General features: G+C 45.5%; 1 protein-coding gene across 3 annotated transcripts in view; it reads right to left on the bottom strand.

Annotated features, from left to right (window-relative positions):
* CLIP3 (CAP-Gly domain containing linker protein 3) overlaps nt 1-21,008 on the bottom strand; it is a 36,795-nt gene extending 15,787 nt beyond the window's left edge. For 2 of the 3 annotated variants that reach the window (XM_061596752.1, XM_061596750.1), the window contains exons 1-7: nt 20,621-20,756; nt 17,656-17,793; nt 8,472-8,611; nt 6,890-6,983; nt 4,807-4,968; nt 3,063-3,181; nt 301-537 (exon numbers count right to left, since the gene is read on the bottom strand). In XM_061596752.1, coding sequence (XP_061452736.1) covers nt 301-537; nt 3,063-3,181; nt 4,807-4,968; nt 6,890-6,983; nt 8,472-8,611; nt 17,656-17,791 — 888 coding nt within the window. In that variant the 5' untranslated portion in view covers nt 17,792-17,793; nt 20,621-20,756. Of the gene's footprint in view, nt 1-300; nt 538-3,062; nt 3,182-4,806; nt 4,969-6,889; nt 6,984-8,471; nt 8,612-17,655; nt 17,794-20,620; nt 20,757-20,936 lie in introns of those variants that run through there. The other variant, XM_061596751.1, reaches the window with a different exon arrangement.
* Nucleotides 21,009-21,879: the final 871 nt, after the last annotated feature.

The raw sequence follows: 21,879 nt of genomic DNA, 5'->3' as shown, positions 1-21,879 counted from the left end.
GAACAGCTGAAAATCCAGGGCACCTAAGTTTTATTTATTTTATTTATTTAGTATGTATGTATGCCGCTTTTCATCACCAGGTGACCTCAAAGGGGCTTCCATAGCAATAACAAAACAATGTAATAAAAACAATTCAGAACATCATCATCATCCCTACAAAACCCTACAACATACACAAGATGTAACCTCTGTGAGCCTTTCCAGCTCCATACTCAGCCAAGAGACACATAGGACAGAGGATGGCCCCAAACACACACACCCTGACGAGAGGCACCCCCCCCAGCTCCGCCTTTTCCTTACCTTCTGTGCATCCACCATGACTCGGTCGCCAAGTTTCAGGCCGAGGGAGATGAGCATGAGGTTGCCTGGAATATTGTCGTAGTTGGGCAGGGTGACCTTGGGGAGGTTGCAGCTCAAAGGAACGGCATCCAGAAGCAGCTGCTTCAGCTCCTTGGCTATCATGGCAGCCTCAGCTTTATCCAGGGTCATGTCCATTGGGTCTGGAACGACATCAGCCGGGGCCTGGCCTTTGCTGTTCTGTTGGAGAGAGGGCAACACAGAGAGGTAACTGGACGGAGGGAGAAGTCCCAGGGTCATGGGTGTCCACGGGGGGAGGGCAGTTCTCCTCCCCCCCACCCCAAAGTGAAGCATCATCCCAGATTCCCAGCTTTCGTTTTTTAAGAATAGTTAAGGTTCTAGGATTTGTAGAACCCCAGACATGAGGCAAAATGTACAGGCACTACTCTCATTTATTTTTATATTTATTTTTTGTGACACCTTAGCTTGCTGCCCCCTTTTAGTATTTTACTTTGCCCGCTGCTGGAAAAATTCCAGCAGATGCTCATGCCCAGGTATTTTATTTTCAACACATAACAATGAATGTTCTCTAGAGCAGAAGTGGCGAGTCCATGGGCCCTTCCAGATGTTACTGGACATCTAGAGAGCACCAGCTTCTGGGGCTGATGGGAGTTGTAGTCCAGACAATCATCCAATCCCCAGTTATCCCTGACTGCTGGCCATGCTGGATGCTGGGGCTGCTGGAGTCCAGGGACATCTGAGGCGGCCACAGGTTAGCCACCCCAATCTAAAGCATGGACTGCTCCTGTATGAACCTGCCCATCAATTGGGATCCTCTTCTCCAAAGGCAGATGGGGAGCTACTGGAAAGAGGGTCTTTTCTGTGGTGGCACCCAAACTCTGGACCTTTCTCCCTAAGCATGCTTGCCTGGCACTTTCATTTCTTTAGGTACCAAGCAAGGGCTCTCCTGTTCTATCAGGATTTTAATGGCATTTGGGATCCTTTCATTGGTTTTACATCAGACTTTGCCAACCTGGTGCCCTCCAGAGGTTTTGGACTACTCCATCAGCCCCAGCCAGCACTGATGGACGCTGTAATCCAAAACGTCTGGAGGGCACCAGGCTGGCAAAGGCTGCCTTTGATTATGCCCTGATTTTGCAGCTTGTTTTGCTTTTTGTCTTTTTTTAATTTGACATGCTTTTATACAGATTTGATCTGTAAGCCTCAAGGCACCTGGTTACAGCTGAGCTATACATTCTGTAAACGAGTAAAATAATAACAATTGCTAAGCGCTGCTGGTATCCCACCATCCATCGTGCCGAAGCATCCAAGCATTTGTCACCTGCCTTTCCACAAAGCTCTTGGAGTGGCTTACACAAACAATACAAAAACAAGCATTAAAAACGCAACGTGGAATACAAGCGCTAACCACAACATGTATATAAAAGCAGCATCAAATCATTCGGGGGACATAAAAGCCAGTTAGGAAGGCAAAACAGATTTAAAGGCCCAGGAAAGGTTTCTAAGGACAACTGCTTTCCCCATCAGTGTGATACGTCTTTTTTTCCCCTGCACAGGACATGCAGTGACTTGGATTCTAGCTGGAAATAGTGAGATACCCCACTTGCTAGACCAGGGGTGGGGAACCTCAGGACCAGGAGCTGAATGCGGCCCTCCAGTCCTCTCTATGTGGCCCTCGGAACTCTACCAAGGCCACACAAACCCTTCCTAGGCGACATTCCTTTCCAGCCCTGCTTCACACCGCAAGCCTGGGCTGTGTCCTTGAACTCTGCACATGCCTCTTGCTTGCCTGGATGGAGGACACAGAAGGGTGGGTAGGGGAGCATAGAAACGAGCCTACTAATAGAAATGGTAAAATTTACATAAGGTGCTCCGCCCACTTTTGCCTCTCGCCCTGCCCACCACTGGCATGTGGCCAACCGGAAGGTTGCCGAGAAGAGAATGCGGCCCTCAGGCTGAAAAATGGTCCCCATCCCCCACCTCCGTGTTATACCAAAGGTAGTCAACATGGTGCCCTCCAGAAGTTGCTGAACTACAACTCCCATCAGCCCCAGCCAGCATGGCCAATGGTCAGTGATGATGGGAGGTGTAGTCCAGCAACATCTGGAGGGTACCACCCTGGCTGCTCCTGCGTCATGCCATGTCACAAGAGGAAGTAATCCCCTTTCTGTTTTCTTATTTTCCTCCCTTTCTCCTGCACTGGTTGCCATTTATGCCGGCTCAGGCAGTGGGTGCAGGGCTCTAGACACCTCTCCCCTCCCTCCCTCCCTCCCTCCCTCCCTCTCTCTCTCTCACACACACACGCACATGAGTTGAGCAGGGGTTTCTGTGGGGAGCAGAAGAGGGGAACGGAAAGAATGCCCTCTTCTTCTGTCCACATTCATTAAGCCCCCCCTCTGGCTGGGGCTGATGGGAGTTGTAGTCCAACACATCTTGGGTCCAGCCTAGCTTATTTATGAGGCATCTTCTAAATCTAATTCTGCAGCTGATTTTTTCACGTTTGAAATGGGAGCATCTCTGTCCATTCTCAGCGTTCAGCAGTAGTTAAGAGCATGCGCAGTGAAGAGTTCTGCAAAATCTGAAAGGGTGTACAAATCAACCCAATTTGGTCCAATCAAAGATGGCACTCCTGATGTTTTAGACAGCCCTTGCATGATCCCGAGGGCATTTAGTCCTCCGCTCTTTCCGACCATCGGCTGCATACATCCCCTGCATCTCCCACTCATTCATAACCCTTTTCTCACCCTGACAGCAGGGTTGGCTCCATGTTCCAGCAGACACTTCACAGCCCCCAGGCACAGGTTCGAAGCAGCGATGTGCAGGGCAGTCCCATGGTTGAAATCACTACATGTTGAGTTGAGAACTTAAGGGAAAAGAATATACAGGTCAAACAGGTATTAGAACCAACCTCTGGCTATTAATATTATACATTTATTCACAGGCCTCGTTTGCATTTAGCATTAAGCCAAACCATGGTTTACTGAGAATGAGCAAGCATGCTGATACCCAGAGAGGAAACTGTGGTTGCTTCGCTCATCCCCTGGCTGCTGTGTTACCTGAAGCTAAGCCATAGTTCAGTTGGTTTTTTGCACCCAGTTCACAGATGCCCTAAAGCCCATCCATGGACCCTCTAGGGATCCATGAACCACAGGTTAAGAACCCCTGCTCTATTGTATGACCTTTCTGTATTCCACTTAGAGAAGACTGTAATTAAGCAATATATAAATTGTTCAAATAAATAAATAAATATTTAGGCAGAGCACCATGTTGGCTGCTCTTGCTTCACAGTATTTCAGGGCTGAACCTGGCCATTAAAAACAGGTTCTAGAGTGGTTGAAGTTCATCTCTGCTGCTTTTATATATGGTGGCAGGTGACAGGGAGTCCCTTATAGATTGCTGCGTCTCTCTACAACTGAGGTTGCCAAGGAGTGTGAACCCCCAGGAGGCAGGGAGGAGAGAGCAGCTGACTACTTTTTGCAGCTGCAGCAATGACGCTCGATATTATCAGCCAGAGCTCCTTAGAAGGAGCACGTCACTAATATTTTTACAAACTGATGAAATATTGTAGCCCAGTGGAGACTGGCAGCTCCAATGTCAGCTCCTTGAAAGTTTGGACTAAAAACCTGAAGTGGATTACCCCAATGAAATTGGAGCCACCAGTCTCCGCTGTTGCAGCCCTAATCAAGGTGTGGTTAAAGCAGAGGTGTAGTCGTCCAGGGTTACAGGGGGTCATACACCCCTTTCTTTTTTGGGAGTAAGATCCCAGCCAGACCCCTGTGTATGAACCAATCATTAAGAAAGAGGAGCATGTTAGCCACTGAAAGGAGTCCTTATCCTTTTGTGCTGATTGGAGCCGAACAGAGTGAAAGGAAGTAAGTAGGCTACTGAGAAGACGCTTCTCAGTAGCTAACACACAGCATCCCCTTTCATGCTGATTGGTTCCTATTGACATCTATTGTAGTGGAGTGTGGACTCAGAGACAACATGGAGAGCAAGAGAGACAAGGAAACATGGAAAGGGAATGTGGCTGTGAGGGGGCCTGGTGTGACTATCATATACCCAGCCAATCATTGCTCTCTGCAAGTGAGGGCCTCCTGCAGGTACCATCTTATCAGAAAGTCTGTTCTGCACAACTTAGGAAGCGAACCTTTAGTGCTGTGGCACCGACCCTTTGGAATTCCCTCTTCTTAAATATTGTTTTAATATGTTTTTAAAGATGCTTTGTTTTAATATGTTTTAAGGTCTTTTGTTTCTAAGATGTTTTAGAGTGGCTTTCAGTATTTTGTTTGCCACCCTGGGCTCCTTCTCAGAGGAAGGGCGGGATATAAATTTAATAAATAAATAAATAAATATAATAATGAAGGGACCCTGCACTTCTGAATTTGCCACTACACAACTGGGTTAAAGTGCGCTTTGAAGCAAGAGACAGGAGATTCAGGAAGTCCCGCCCTCTTTATGACAGGCGCCAACCCCTTCTCACAAACATACCTTTTGGCTTGGAGGCCTTCAACAGGATGCGGATGAGTTCCGGGACGTCAAAGTAGGCAGCATAATGGAGGGCATTCATGTTGGTCCAGCGGCTGCGAAGGGTGACGTCCGCACCCAAAGCCAGTAGCTGGTTAGAAAGACGCACAGCAGCGGCCGGGTCACCTGGGGAGGGCAGAGAGGAAAGAGAGACCACAGTGATGGATAAGCCAAAAGCCTTCCCGAAAGAGCTTGCAATCGACGGTTTGCCTGCACATGAGGCCTTGAAAAGAACGATGTGTTTTAGAGAACGTGGGGAGATTTTGCACTTGAATCTTTAGCATGATGACACTTTGGGGATAAATTCTAAGCAGCTTGGTGGGAAAAACAGCTAAGGTTCTGCTAGGTGTGCCTTGCTGATTCTTAATACCTGAGCTGTCTACTCTGGATTAGTCATAAAGAGTCATCCTAATTAGCTTGCAGAGGAGAAGAGATATTGCAGCGCACTTCACCGCTTGGAAAGCCTCCCTTCATTTTTCAATATTTACGGCCAGAGACTTGCAGACAATGATCTGACTGATCATTTCAAGCGGATATGTGGTCTATCTAATAAGTCCTTTGCCGCTTTGGGCCTATTTATTTATGCCCCAGTTTAATGTAAATATTCTCAGGACAGCTTACACAATCAAAAATAAACAAACACAACATAATAATAAATAAAATAGTAATTATTTTCTGTTAAATTATTATTTCACATAAAATTATTATTGAAGGGAAGGGCTGTAGCTCAGTGATGTACAGCACTTGCTTTGCATGCAGAAGGTCCCAGGTTCAATTCCCGTCAGCATCTCCAGGTAGGGCTGGGAGAGACTCCTGCCTGAAAACCTAGAGAGTCGCTGCCATTCAGTGCAGGCAACACTGAGCTAGATGGACCAATGGTCTGACTCAATATAAAGCAGCTCACTATGTCTCTTAAAGGAGCAACACTCTGGCCTGAAGATGGACACTTCTTCTGTGCTCTCTGGCCTCCAGCCTCGTGTGCTCTCTCTGTCAGTGGTCCAGCAAGGTAGGTTGGGAGGCACTCAGTTCCTTGGGCCCAGGTGATGGCACCAGTCCCAGCCCTGTCTCTACGGGACTGGTGCTGTGGGCTTCGGTCCAGGGAGTTTCTGGTCACAAAGCTCAGATTTAGTGGCCCCCTGGTCACCAGCATGAGGCTCAGAATCAGATACCCAGTCTGTCTCCTTAGCCAGTGAATCTGCAGCCTCTGACTCTGTGCCTTGATCACTGCTGGACGCTGCAGCCATGGCAGCCTAGACAAGCCTCCATAGGGAAAGAATTCCATAGACGGGGTGCCACTACTAAGAAGGCCTGCTCTCCAGTCACCAGTTGCCTCACTTCTCCATCTAGACAAGGGGTCACCAAGACACAGGTATACCTTCTATGATGCCTGCAAAAGATCTCAGTAAATATCCCCTCCAAAATTCACAATGCACAAGAGACTGTTTGCTCTTCCTGCTCACTTCCTGTTTCCGCTGGCTCAGCCTCTCCTATATGCCTCCACCGCAGCCATTTTGTGTTAGGCCACACCCCCATGGTAGCCATTTTGTGGCTAGCACTCGCAGCACTGTCTGAAAATTCCAAGCGTGCTCACTGGCCCAAAAAGGTTGGTGGCCCCTGATCTAGCCACTAGCCTTCTCTTCCCCACCCTCTCTTCCATTTCCTAAGCACCTACTCCCATGGGTGCCAGGTAAGCATTCTTTAAAGCCCCTGTTGAAGCTGCCCCCACCATCTATGAGCAGGTGTAGGAACCTATCCCTATTCTTTCCTTGTCATTCCTACCTCTATTACCAAAGTTTCTGTTAAAGAAATAATGCCCAGGAATGCATCTACTTTGTTAACTTAGGTATTACTGTATTGCAGCCAACATGAAGCTGACTAAAACTGCAGACAATTTCAGGGCATTAAGTTTTAAAACAGGGTAGAAAGATCAGCCTTAAACATGGTTCTCCTGAGAGAGTGGGCAGGGCTATGGGACCCAGGAGAGAAGTATAGAGGCACATAAACCCACACTAAGAACAGAGCATAACCATCCTGTTCACTTGCTTACCGACGCCGTGGGCACCAGCTTTACAAGCATAATGAAGTAGTGTCATATCTGTCAGCCCATCCCGGTCATTGACGTGGCAGCCACGCTTCAAGATCTGGAGAAGACAATCAAGAAAGAAGCTAGTCAGAGGTGTCAACAGATCCCACTCCAGTGCCTCCAACATCAGTTGATCTGATGTTCTGGATCTGCTGAGCATGCAGGGCTGGGCATTGAAAAAGATTAGAGCTAGAAGGTGCATCAGAGGTCATCAAGCCCAACCCCCTGCCAGCAACAGGAACCCCACCTAAATTTGGACCTGATCTGCAAGTACATCTAAAAATGGGTAGGGAACTTTTTTCAGCCTGAGGGCCACATTCCCTTATAGACAGCTTTCAGGGGGCCGCATGCCAATGGTGGGTGAGAGTCAGAGGCAAAAGGGGCATGACTAGAGGCAAACGTGGGCTGAGCAATGGATAATGAACCTTACCTTTGTACAGCAGGCTGTATTTCAGCCACACAAAAGCCAGAGGCTTCTACACATGCCAGCGCACACCTCCACCCAGCAAAGGAAGATGTATTATCACAGTTCAAAGACACATTCCAACCAGGCAAAAGCACTCAAAGAGGGCATGGAGCAGGGCCGGGGGGGGGCAGCTAGAAAAGGGGGGTAGCCTAGGGAAGAGTCCCAAGGGCCACATAGGGAGGCCTGGAGGGCTGCATTTGGCCCCCGGAGTCTGAGTTTTCCCATCCCTGAGCTAAAGAGACCTCAACTCACCTGCACATGCACACCGATGATATAGTTCCTTTTACACATTTTCAGCACTATATTATTGGGCAGCGCAGATGGAAACAGATGAAGATCTCCACACTTCTCCCTCTCGACTATAGAGTGCAGCCGGGAGCTTCTGGCCTCTCTCACCCCACCTCCCAGGGCTCCTAGTTACAGACCTCTAGGTGAGGGGGCTCCTGGCATTTCCAAATCCTATCCCCCTACCCCGCAGTCACCCATGGGAGCAGCACACTGGTGGGCACATAGGAATCCTGTGCCATCTCCATTCCTTGGGAGTTGTGAAACGAGCCAGCCTGCCAGTGCTAGATTAAGGCATACTGAGGCCCCAAGCTGTGTCAAGTTTAAAAAGCTCCATAGCATTAAAAAGTGTAATGTTCTAACACAAAGGAAAAGTAGAAATAATAAACTTTTATATTTTCATATGTATTGGTACAAAGGTGAGGACGAAACTAACAATCTAACTAAAACATACATCTTGCAACAAGCTTTTTCACATGAAAATGCCTTATGATTTCTTACTTAGCATATATGAAAACTAAATTTTAGTTATTTCTGCAGAGATTTATAAAGGCAAAATTACAAGTAACTGAATAGCCTTTAGGTCTATTTTTGTCACATCAGAATGATATTGTCTGTTTTGGAGTCTGTTTCCTTTACTTTTTAAACCAATGACGTAAGTCTTGAAATTGTTTTTAGAGGCTTCTCATAATCCCTAAACCCTAAACCGTAGTTTACTTAGCTTGTGCATAAATCTGGCACTGCTGCCTGCAAAGCCTGGTGGGCCACAATCCCCAAGTGGTCCCTGTCGCTCACCTCATTGCCGATGATGTCGATCTTGTGCTGCACTTGGGGAACCCACTGGCGGATAATCGCAAACAACTCTGGGACTGTGGTGATGGGGTCATAGAGAATTTCTTGACACGCTGGGTCATTTGGGTCAAAAAAAGTGAAAGCTGCAACAGGTAAGGGGGGATAAAGGTTACATCTTTTGGATGTATATACCCAACCGATCACAGCACTATGCAGGAGAGAGCCACCTGCAGATACCACCTCATCAAGTCTGTTCTTGATACAGAAATTGGGCCTTTAGCGTAGCAGCGCTCAGTGGTAGCTGGTGCCCATTAGAACTGGTAGGGTGGAAGGCAGAGAGGCCGACGGGAGGCACAGCCAGAGCCAAGAACAGGCAGAGCCAACTATTTCTGGTTTTGTCCCTATCTTCCTCGCTGCTGAGTTCTACAAGGGCAACACTCAGACTGCGGAGGAGGAAGCTGACAGCCAGGGCCACCCCCAGGACTGGATGTAAGTAAGAAGGCAGGCAGGGAAGGGCAGACTGAGGTTGCTGGGGGGCAGTGCTCCACTTGCCCTAATAGGCCAGCCTCCAGAGGTGATATGTGCCCTTTGGAACTCCCCTCTATTATATATCAGACAGATGCTGTCGTCTCTGTTATCTTTCCGGCACCTACTGGAGACCTTCCTTCTCCAACAAGTCTTTTAAGTGGAGATTTCCCCCCCCCAAGTCTGTATCTGCATTGGACTTGAAACCATTTTTAAACATGTTTTTATTGTTAAATTGCTTCGGGGTGTTTTATTTATTTGTTATTATTTGATTTATATCCCGCCCTTCCTCCCAGCAGGAGCCCAGGATGGCTTTTATGGGAAGCAATTAATATCATGAAGTAAATAAACAAAATAACAACCATTGAGGCAAAGCAACTCTGCATGTGCTCAGAGGCCCTCCATTTATCACGTCACATTTTCAAGGACTGAACTCGAAGATAGGTTCAAGGGCTTAGCAGATGACCGGTCCTGGAACTATGAGCTAGTGAGCCCTGGCTCAAATGCAGTGAATTCTGGGAGAGTGAGAAGGAAGTAAGGATGTTTTCCCTGTACACCCCACAAAAAAGTATACAAAGGAAAACTAGGGACATCAAGCCTGCCACTTGCATAAAGAACTTTTTGAAGTGTACTTGTTGAAAGTAATATAATGCTGATGGGGGGGGGTAGTGGTTATAGAGGAGGGAGGAAATTAGAGGTGATTGAAATTGTCCCTGGACTGTTGGAAGCTGGATGAGAGAGAGAGAGAGAGAGAGAGCAGAGGAACAGCCTGTCAGATTCAGCACTTGTAAGAACCGACAATGACAGCAACAACAGAAACGCACAAAAGCACAATTGTACAAGGGAGATTGTGTTACGCCCCAAATAGACTTCTCACCACCATCACAAGTTCCAATCTGACAGGGCTGATTATATGTGGGGAGCATTTGGAACATGTCTTATTGTATTTTTTAAATTATGGATGTTTTTAAAGCTTTGATGGAATTGTTTTATTGTGAATTTTAATTATGTGTGGATTTTATAGTTGGTTCTATACACTTAGACCCATTTTTGGCATGCAAGTAGAATATAAAACAACAACTTGCTTAATCCAGAAACCAATATGAAAGGTGGGTTTTGTTTTGAGGCAGTGGAACAGTGGTGTTTATGGCATGGATCCACCATAAAGCAGCATGTGATATAAGCCATAGGATAAGAGCTATGCTCATCATTATCTGCTTTAAGTGTGTCTGCCTGCAAAACAACAGCTTTGCTTCAATAAAGCACTAAATTTTCCTTCTTCACAAGCGTGTTTCATGGTCTTTGAGATCCCGAACTTTCTTGCCTCTGGAAAAAAACACCTTTGGAAAAACAAATGCCATTATACATATCTATGGTGAGAACACACAGAGAATACTATGTACTGTCCTAGTCACTTTACCTCAAAAAGGATATTGTAGAGCTGGAAAAAGTTCAGAAAAGGGCAACCAGAATGATCAAGGGGACAAAGCAAACACCCCCTCCCCAAATGAGGAAAGGTTGCAGCTTTTTAGTTTAGGGGAAAGGTGAGTAATGGGGCACATTATAAAATTATGCATGACATGGAGCAAATGAATAGAGAAAAGTTTGTCTCCTCTCATAACACTAGAACTCGGGGCCATTCAACAAAGCTGAATGTAGGAAGATTCGAGACAGGCAAAAACAAAATAAAATATTTCACACAGCAGCAACACATAGGAGTTCACTTCCATAAGAAGCAGTAACAGCCACCAACTTTTATGGCTTTAAAAGAGGATTAGGCAAATTCATGGAGGATATTGATGGCTATTAGTCACAATGGCTCTACCTCCTGTGTTAGAAGCAGAATGTATCCTGCTGGGAGTTGCAAGTGGGGAGCGTTGCTCTTGAGTTCTGGTCCTGCATGTGGGCTTCCCACTGGGCCATCTGTTTGGCCACTGTGAGATTAGGATGTTGGAATAGATGCGCCCTGGGCCTGATCCAGTGCCTTCACATCCTTCCTTTAGGCTTTCTGAGAGGTGTCTGACTGGACAACGTGAGAAACAGGGCTAGACAAGCTCTTGTCCTAATCCAGCAGGTTCTTAGAATTTCCAAGATTCAACACACAGAGTTTCAGTCATCTCTATCTATAACGTTTCGCTTCATAACTACTTCCCCTTCTCTCTCGTCCACCAATCACCACTGTTGACATCACATACATTTAAAGTGGTTTAACAAATACAATTCAAAGATCTTCATAGAACTGGCAGGCCCAATATCATAGAATCATAGAATAGTAGAGTTGGAAGAGGCTTATAAGGCCATCAAGTCCAACCCCCTGCTCAATGCAAGAATCCAAATCATCCTAGTTCCTTTGTGTTTGTTTATACTTGGGGGGACGGCGGCTTTTGTGTAAATAACTACATTAACTTCATTATTGAGCTTCTGTAGAATTCAAGAACCCACAATCTGCTCTTTCAAAACTTTCCTAAGCTTGTCTTGTACTAAAAGCATTGACACAGAGATATATTTCATAAACAATCTTAATGCAATCTTGTCTTCCACCCTCCTCCACAAGACGAAATGCTGATCCCAGTTTTGAAAAGTAAAAATTACGCTTGTATCGCCTCCTCTCTTGTTCTCACCTTCTCTCAGACAAAAAAATAAAATAAAAATGTTGCTTTTTTATGCACAGTCAATTTATGGGAATAGGATCTTGGAAGGAGAGATTTTGTATATTATTACATTCAGTGACTCATCGCTTCTGCTTGTATTCCTGAGTCACCACCGCTGTATTATTTTGGAAACAGGTCATCCATCACTTTGGCTCTCTCCACCAAAGTCAGCTGAGTTCAATTTTTTATGAGAGGCTAATATCTTGTAATTATAAATATCGCAAAACTGTCAATGACTTTGCTATTAAACCTGGTGCCTGCCATCTGGAGGGCATTACACTGGCTACCCCTGCAGTTCTCTGTGTGATTAATCAACTATAAGTTCAATCTGTCAGGATGTTTGTTGTTCTAACTCTGCAGAAACGTGTGAGAGTTGTAGAAGAGCAGGGTCCAATTTCCATCAAGGCCTTATTGACTGGGTGAATGCTTTGCAGTCTATTAATCATCTGCCCCTTTGCTTATTAACCAATTCAATTTAATCAGCAACACTACAGAAAAACTCAATAATGTATAAATTCCTTTTACCGAACTCTTCCTTCAGTATTGAAGCAAAAGATAATTTACAGTTTAACCAACAAAAGCTACCACACACAGTGTAGAAAGTAAGACCTTATTGCAATTTTTTTACCATTTCCTAGTACAATAACACATCAGAGCCAAAACAATCCAAAACCAACCCCCCAAAAAACCTTATGAAGCTAATTTTCAGCCCTATCAACTAAGATATGCTTTCACTGATTAAATGTGGCAACTGCCACTTTATCAAATTGAAGATTTAATTGATTATGGCTGCAATCCTCACCATGTCTACTCAGAATTAAGTCTCACTGAACTGAGTGGGGCTTACTCCCAGGTATGTGGGGGATAGGATTGCAGCCTAATATACCAACAGAGCTTGGAAAAGTTACTTTTTTAAAACTACAACTCCCATCAGCCTCAGCCAGCATGGCCACTGGATTGGGCTGATGGGAGTTGTAGTTCAAAAAAATAACTTTTCCAAGCTCTGCAACTACCCAAGGAAAGCTTGCAGATCCAAGGCCTAGATCCATATCACTTCAGACTGCAGATGAGAGCTCCTATGACTGTATGCTAATCCCTGCATGAAGAATACTAGAGAGATGACTATAAAACGTTCTGCCTGAGGTGTTAGTTTTCTATGTGCAGGGAGATTTGCTTCATATAGAGGAGCATTCAGCCATGTGAGCTGACATCTGCAAACTGAGGTTTATGACCTTTTCTGCTATTGTGGGAACCAGGTTTAATTTTAAATCCATTGCCATTTAAGGAGGCCTCACAAAACATTTTTGTGCTTGGGCAGTTATGTACGCATGTATTTATGATTCCTTTAAAATACCCAGAAGCAGGAACAGTGAAAGAACCGTTTCCATGCATTTTAAAGAGAAAGCTGGAATTTAAGTTCACAACACACACTACAAATTGTAGCATGCAAAGCTCCCCTCAGAGCCCATTCAAATGTGCAGGCAGGTGCTTGGGTGGTTCAGTCTCCTCCACGTGGTTGCCACCTCTGAGTCTTTCATAGCTAAATGACAGGCAAAAATTAATCAGGTGAAGCTTTTCACAGCATAGAAAATGCAACAATGGGAAAACCTTTGTGCTAACCAATTGTGTTTATTGTGCAGCTGCTAAAAGCACAGGAGCTTGCCCACGTACAAAAAGTTGGCAACCCTGATCCTCTAACAGGACTGTCCCACCTCAGAAAATATTGCTTGTTTGAAAGCACTCTCGGGTCAAAGGCCTGCGCTACCCACACTGTGGAAGGAAGTGTCTGAATCCCGAGGTGGTAGAGCGGGATGTACCACTTCAGGTGACAGAAGATGGAACATCATTTTTGAATGGCACGCTAATACAAGAACTCCCTATAAGCAACAAAAGCCTGGCACCACACTCAGAAAGGTTGTTGTTTTCTATATGCAAAAAGTGTCAAATAAAATTGAAAAATTGAGGGAAGCACTAAAAAACATAATTCCCACATCTGAAGTGGTACAGTCCATGTGACTCTACCATCTTGTTGCACTGCATGCATGAGGATTCACGGCCACCAACTTGGATGGGTTTTAAAGAGGATGAGACAAATTCATGGAGGAGAAGGCTACTAGCCTGCATGGTTGGCGGCAGTATGCTGGATACCGCAGGAGGGGAGAGTGCTCTTGCGCTCAGGTCCTGCTTGCGGGCTTCCCATCGGGGCATCTGGGTAGCTGCTATGATGACCGGATGCTGGACTAGATGGGTCACTGGCCTGTTCCTGCTCCAGGGCTCTTCTTAGCTTCTGAAAGGGCAATACAGACCATAGGGTTGCCAGGTTCGGGGCCTGAGATTGATCCTGTATCTTTAGGAGAAGAGAAAGTCAGCCAAGTGCTGGTGTTCTTGCAACACTGTAATGAGAAAAACCACAAGGTGGAATTCTCCCTTCCCCCTGCACAACTTTTAAAGATAGAGAAGACCTCTTGGTTGCAAGGCCCAGCCTCCAAGAGGTCTTCTGTATCTTTGAAAGTTGTGCAGAGGGAAGGGAGATTTCCACCTTGTGGTTTTTCCCATTACAATGTTGCAAGAACACCAGCACTTGGCTGACTTTCTCTTCTCCTAAAGATACAAGATTAGTCTCAGGCCCTGAACCTGGCAACGCTAACAGACAACCAAGAGGCTCCGACAGAGCCTTGGATGGTCACAGTGTCTTGTGAGGGGACTGCCTCCATGTCAGAAACGGCACGTTTGAACTGGCTCTTGCTCTCTACCTGGCAGACCAGAGGAACTCCTAACAGGCCCTGTCGTCTCTAGAGCAACCTCCAAAGTCCCTCCACAAAGGCTCGCTTGTCCCTTTCTCAGCCTCCCCTAGACCCAAAGGGCCTAAATGGTGCCCAGTGCTTTCGATTTCCCCTCAGCAGCTCGGCCTTCTCCTATGCTGCTGTTTGCTCTCCCTTGCCTCAGCCCAACTCAGCTTGCTTGTTTACAGGTCTCCCTGCATGCGGAGCCAAAAACGGAACACAAAAGCCTGTTCGTGGAGGCCTGGCAGGCCAAGGCGCACAACCCACAATCCTCACACAGCCAGAGTAGTGTTTCTGTGCCCCTGAATGCTTAAATTCTTGGCCCAGTTACAGGGGCTGCACTTTAGACCAAGCCAGTGTTGATCAATAATAATAATAATAATTAATTAGTCATATGTTTGCACTCAGGTGGCTCAAAGCAACTTAACCACACACACAACATAAAACAAGAAAGACATTAAAATAAGATAAAAACAGTAATACACAAAAACTAAAGCGCTCATCCGACAATATATTTATAAGAAACAAATTCTACCCGGTCCACTTAAGAGATGAGCACAACAAAGGCCACTAACGAATAAGAATATTTTTGCCCAGTGTCTAAAAGCAGACAGCAATGCAGCTCAGAAGCTGTTCTTTAAAACTTTTTTTTCTTTTCAGTGCCATGAAACGCCAATACTAGCAGGGCTGGTTTTAGGGGCCGAAGTTCCAAGCAATCACTTGGGGTGCTATTACTTTCTTAGCTGTCCTTTCCAGAAATAGTGCAAACAGTTCATTGTCAGATGCAAAGCTGGGGGCTGTCTCCATACAATAATAAATTCTTGTTGTTTGTTGTTCTTGTTTGTAATTTGTGAGGTAAATTAGATACTCATTAAGTATCAAGCCCATATCAATGCAACATTCACTTTGCTATTTTTGCTTTCACTGAGAAGAGGGAAAGGGTTTGAATGAAAAAATGTTTCAGGGATTCTGCATGGAGATTTATTTTTCACTAGCCACCTAGAATGTCCTGGACCTTTGTAGGATCTCACAGAACCTTCCACCTTCTTAGAACTACAAACATCCTAGAATGCTCGCAGTCATGTTTCATTGTGTGATTATGCATGTGTCATTCCTAATAAATGAAGGTATGTGTATGTAAAGTTGATTCTTGCCTGGGGCACCATTTGGTCTATGATGGCCCTCAACATCAGCCCCAGAGCTGCCGCTGTGAGGACCATCACCTGTCCCAGAACCCTGTTTCTCTCCACTGCGGTCCTTCACATACACTCAACTGTTCCTATTTACCACGGACAGTCTCTGTGTTCTAGATAGGTACCTGTTCCTAGTAAATAATATGGGTCCCTATTTTGCTTTTTGAAAATGCCTTTTGAGAAGTGGGCCCATGCGCATTGCAAGAGGTGCACCCCATCTAGAAATTACACTACTGAGTGAGGGTTTTCTCTTCTGCCACTCCGCAAAGCCCCTGCTGTAGCAGCGGAGAGTTAGGTTTGCTCGTCTAACTGCTCTTTTCTACGTGCCCCACTGAGGAAATGTTGCAAAATAACACTTTCATATGTAGGACTGTGTATATTCCACGATTCTGTGCAAGCACATCAAGGCCATAGAATTCTGGACATTAGGCTAGGAACCATCTGAATAATAATCTATTCATTCTCTCCTGCTTTGCTTTGTTCTTGGTTTTCCTGTCTGTCTTTTATGTATTTATTTAACAAACAAACAGGGAAAATACCCGTTTTTAAAACAATAGCGCATTATCTGGTGCATTAAACGTTCAGATTTGATGGTGTATTATACTTTCAGATTTGAAAGAGATTGTTAAAAATAATATCTGTATAAAGCTTTTTTCTTTATCATCCCAACTGGTTGCACCACAGTGTCTTGGGGCCCTTCCAGATAACGTATTTAGTGAGCATTCATCCTGATTTCTTTTCAGGGAGGTTAGATGACATTGCATTAAAGCAAGCATTGTCTTCCACTTTCCAGGGCATTTCCCCATCGCTTTTCTTAAAAATCTGATCCTTTGGGGAAGCGGGTTTGTTCTGCAACATCTACCAATCAACTATAATTGCGCAACCTGAATTTGCCAATACTGATTGAATCCCACCCCAAAATAGCAGCAGTTTGGAAGTGCCCTTGGATTTGTTTTCTCTTCACTCTTTTCTCTTCATTTCTTCTTCCCCCCCCTTCCTTTCTCTGTTTCACTTTTTTTGTTTATAACTATCATTGCAATCTCAAACAATTAAAAGAAAAGGAAATAATTTTGGAGAAAATAAAATAATTTATTTACATACTTTCCTGGGGATCTATAAGAATGGATTAATTATGTATTTCTGATTATTTTATTTTCTTAATTATAATGACGATTATTATATATAATACTATTGGGAGGGAGAACAATTCTGCGCCTTAATAATCTCTGCTTTCATTTCTTTTCTAAAGCAACGTTTACCATTTCTAGATTCAAAGATAGGATGTACAAAGCAGGGATTAAGAGCCTGTAGCCCTCCAGATTTTTTGGACTCCCCTCACCCCAGCCAGCATGGCCAATAGTCAGGGATGATGGGAGTTGGAGTCCAGCAACATCCAGAGGGCACCAGCTTCCCTATCCCTGGTTTAAAGTGTGCAGATGATGTCATGAGCATTCCAAAGACAAAAAAAAAAACATTTCCAGTGGTTGGAGATGGGACTTAAATATCCTGCACTGTTCCTTGCCCCTTCCCTTCACAGGAAAATAATAAATTATGCAAACTAAAAGAATCTATGCAAATCTCCTTAATTTATACAGGATGCATAACTGAGCATTTTTTTTGCCACAGAACGTATGAAGCAGGTCAGAATGCTTGGCTGTCTAGTGTAGTACTGTCTGCTCTGACAGCCAGTGGCTCTTCAGAGTTTCAGGTGGAGGAGAGTCTTCCCCATCACTTGCTATCTAATTCTTTTTTGTTGGAGGTGCCGGGGATTGAGCCTGGGGACTTCTGCATGCAAAGCAAGTGCACTGCCACAGGGCAATAGCCCCAGCAATCTTGTTTATTGTTCCTTCTATGTCCAAAGCACACACAGCCCTGAGAATGGGGAGAGGAATTGCATTTGAGCATTCCACAGATTGGCCATCCATCTCCTGCATCATCAGAATATACACAAACTGGACTGAGACTGGCTCCAACCACTCCCCCAGCAAGATGGCCCCATTCTTTGAAAACGATGGAGTTACAGGACTGAACTCACCATAATCTTTGGGGAGCGGAGCTGGGGCAGAGGGATGGACAATAGGCTTCTTCCTCCTCTCCAGGACAGGGCTCTGGAACTCCATCAGCTGGTGGCCCTCCTCAGAAGGGAGTTCTGTCGAGTCGTCTTTGGTCATGGCTGTTAGATGTTAAGGGAGGGAAATACAGGAGTTTGAGTTCAGCAGCAGAATTTGAAATCCCCAAATATAGAGGCCTATCCCAGACCTAGAAAAACACCAACTACAGGACCTTTCTCTCCCTGCAATGCAAATTCGCCTTTATGTGTGCTGTCCTCCTTAAAGGACTGTAAAATAGGCCCAATCTGCACTGTACATTTAAAGTGGTATTTAACCTGTCATGGCGAATCTGACAGCTGCAGTTCTCAGAGTGGTTTAACAATCAATCCTTCTTCCCAGGGAACTCTGGGAATTGTATCTCTGTGAGGAGAATAGGGGTCTCTTAACAACTCACAGCATCCTTAACAAACAATAGTTCCCAGGATTCTTTGGGGGAGGCCAAGAGTGTTTACAGTGGTATGATACTGTTGCAGAAGTACAGTGCAGATGGAGACATAGTTTCAATTGTGGTATATATTTATTTAGCAGTGCATCTTGGGAGCTTCCAGACAGGGGCTTGATATTGGAAGCAGATCATTCATATATCGCAAATGGGTCATTGGCGACAGGGTGTTTGGTTTTTTCAACTTGTGCATTTTTCCTCAGAAAGGGTAAATCAAATGCAGGGAGGGGGATATAGGCTGGCATTTTGATGCCAATGATGTCCTGTGGACGCTGCATGCATGAGGAGTACCCATCCCACAGTAAACACCTGTCTGGAGGCACTCTTTATCCACCAAGAATAAAACCTGTACCTTGAACAGTTTATAGAACAGGGAAGTTTGGCTGGTGGACGTGCCTTGCACATTTTCCAGTGTTTCACAGATTTAAAAAGAGACACTTTTGTGCACTTGTAATTATAATTCAATCCCCTTCCTCTCTATTCCACATTACTTACTCTTACTTACTTATTACCTTTATACCCCACCCTTCCTTGAAGGAGCTCATGGTGGTATCCGTGGTTGTCCCCTCCCCATTTTATCTTTATAACAACCCTGGGAGGTAGGTGAGGCTGAAAGAAAGTAACTGGCCCAAAATCACGCAGTGAGCTTCATGGTTGAATGGGGATTTGAACCCAGGATTCCCAGGTCCTTGTCTGACACTCTAATCACTACACCACTACTCTAACCATTACTCTACACTTCCCCTCTTGCTCCTGCCTCGCTTTCTTCATTTACTAGGCAAGAACCCCATCTTCAACTGAAGCAGGATATGTAAACTATGGATATGTTGCCACCCTGGGCTCCTACTGGGAGAAAGGGCGGGATACAAATCTAATAATAAATAAACTGCTCTTGAAGGTCACTGATTCATAGGGTCGCCATAAGTCGTAGTCAACTTGGAGGCACATAACAACAACAATAAATAAACTATGCTCACCATTTCATCTTCATCATCATTATCATTATTAATTTAATGATGATGATGATAATAATCTATCCTGCCCTTCCTCCCAGAAGGAGCCCAGTGTGGTAAACAAAGGACAAGACACTAAAAACATTTTAAAATCATTTTAAAAATAACATTTACATTTTTTAAAAAATTAATATTACAAATGTTTTTATACAGTGTTTGATGGCACCGTGGATTGTATATGCTGCAACATACTTAGGGAATAAGCCCCTTTGGAGACAATGGGGCCCACTTCTGAGTAAGCATGCATCAGATTGAGCTGTCAAACATATTCAGGAACAGTTAATGTCTTGATAGGCAATCATGGGGGGGGGGGTACAGAGGAGAAGCCATGCAATGGTGTGCTGTTTTCAGGCAGGCAAATATCGGAGGAAGGATGGTCAGAAGAGCCAAATGAAATGAGAGTCTTGAGCATCAGGGTGAAGGCAGAATGAAAAGGTCATCACAGAACTGGTGGGGGAGATACGAAGCAGCTGGGAAGAGAGGGGATAGCAAATACAGGAAAGAAAGGGGGACACTCGGGTGGGTGGGTGGCCCTGCTAGAGGGACAGGGTGCTGTTTAGGAGACTTAGGAATGGATGGGGGGAGATGAGGAAGGAAGAGGGGGCAGAATGGTGTCGACTGGAGGGATTCACGGGGATATGTCACGTGGTGGTGGTGGTGGTGGGGAAAGGAGATGCAAAAGGACTAACAACAACAACAATAATAATAATAGGGTGTGGCCTCTACCACAGGTGATGGAAATGGATGTTGTGGTTCTGGAGCCTCTAGGTACAAATAGGCGTGTTCTTCTGGGAAGGTGTTGTTGGAATATGGAAGGCTGAAGGGGGGGGAAGGATGCCTGGCAGGGAGTCTAGAGGGTGGGATGAGCGAGGGTGCTTTGGAGTGGAGATGGGAATTCAGGCTGGAGATGGGGGTCTGACTAGGGGAATACAGGGCAGGGAGGAGATGTGGGGGGTTGAGTTAAAGACGTGGGGGGGGGTTCAGGAGTGCGTAGTGGGGGGTGGACCCAGGAGGGCACAGAGATGGGGGTAGGGCTGTCGAGAACAGGTCGCCCAGAGAATGAGGAGAGGAGGCTGCGTTTCTTGGGTAGTAGAAATATTTATTTCGATCAAAGACCAGCAAACAGAAAATAGAAAACACCAGAAACGCAGGGTACAGAAAGCAGAAGCAAAATAATAATAATAATAAGCAACCCTGCATCACTGATAATAATATATATTATTATAGGGGGAAGAATCTGTTTAGCAGAGGATTGAGATGGGAGGAATCTGGATTTGTGGCGGGGGGAGGCGCATCTTTGAAGGTCTTCTTCCGAAAGGGATGGAGGCGGCCACGGGAGAAGCGCTGAGCTCGGCCAGGGCCCGACATCCCCCCCCCCGCCGCCTCTCCCTCCGACTGCCCGTCCCCCTGTGGGGTGGATGGGGCATCCCCTACCGTGGAAGTCTCGTGGTCCCTCTCCTCGGCTGCCCGTGCTGGCTGTGCACCTCCTGCCTCCGCGGGGATGGAGATGGACGGGCGGTCAGAGCAGAATGGAGGAGACTCGGCAGCAGCAACGCTCATGCGCCGCCCCGCAGCATCAGCACCAGCCGCAGCAGCGGGCCGAGGCTCATCCCGCCTCCTTGGTGGCGGGGGGGGGCAGAGAAAGGGAGCAGCGCAGTGGCAAAATCCCCCCCAGTCAACTCTCTTCGCCCCCAGGTCTTCGTTTTGCAGCCCCCGCCCAAAATCGGCCTCAGCCGCCACACTGGCCTACCTTGCGGGCTTGTTGCGAAGGAAACGATCACGCGCGTGAAGAGTTCTGGAGCGCTTCGGGACCCACCAGACAGATAAAGGGTGGGTGCCCTCTTTAAGGCTAACATATTATGCTGAGGGCTTTCCTGGGATGATAGGGGGGTTGTTTGGTGTTTGAACCTTTCCAGTCTGCCTTTCGGCTCCGGTGGCAATCTGCGCAGCCAATAATTTAAGTACCAGATTAAAATAAAATAAATCTAAAATGGTAAACAACAACTTACATACAAGGCAGTAGGGCCCGTTCTCATGCTTTATTGTTAATTCCTCAATGTTTGCCCCCATTTTTTAAAAATTTTTTTAACTAATCCATTCTAATAACTTGTCTGTTTAATAAATCGATTCTACTCAGTTCAGTGGGACTTACTCTCACATAAATGTATATAGGATTACACAACTTAAAGGGTTAATCACCCTACAACTCTGCCTAGATGTGGTGTCTATGATGTCCAGTGGCTGAAGCTATAATCTAGATGAACCCAACTGAAAGTAAGCCCCCACTGAACTCAGTGGGACTTAAGTTCTGAGTAAACATACTTAGGATTTAAAAATTCATGCATACTCCCAGGTAAGAGCGAACAGCAGTCTTCGCCAACCTGGTGCTGTCCAACTGTTTTGGACTACAGTTCCCATCAGACCCTGCCTGTTTTAATCATTAATCAAATTTAATACTGTTAACTGCTTTGGGTGGTCTTTAGATTGCCAAGACAGGATATACATGTGAATATAGAAGTGTAATTTATATATTATATTGTTGCACACCTCCCTCAATCTCCGAGCGGTGAGATTTCAGGGGTCCCTGCGCTTCTCCAGGGTTTGGTTTCCTTTGGGAAGAAGGTCAGCGGAGTCTGTGGTGTCTTTATGAAATATGGTTTATTTATTTACACACATTCCAACCTGAGCTCAAG

This window comes from Rhineura floridana, chromosome 15 (genome assembly GCF_030035675.1).
Source record: "Rhineura floridana isolate rRhiFlo1 chromosome 15, rRhiFlo1.hap2, whole genome shotgun sequence".
NCBI lineage: Eukaryota > Metazoa > Chordata > Lepidosauria > Squamata > Rhineuridae > Rhineura > Rhineura floridana.
This window is presented reverse-complemented; position numbering and strand designations above follow the sequence as displayed.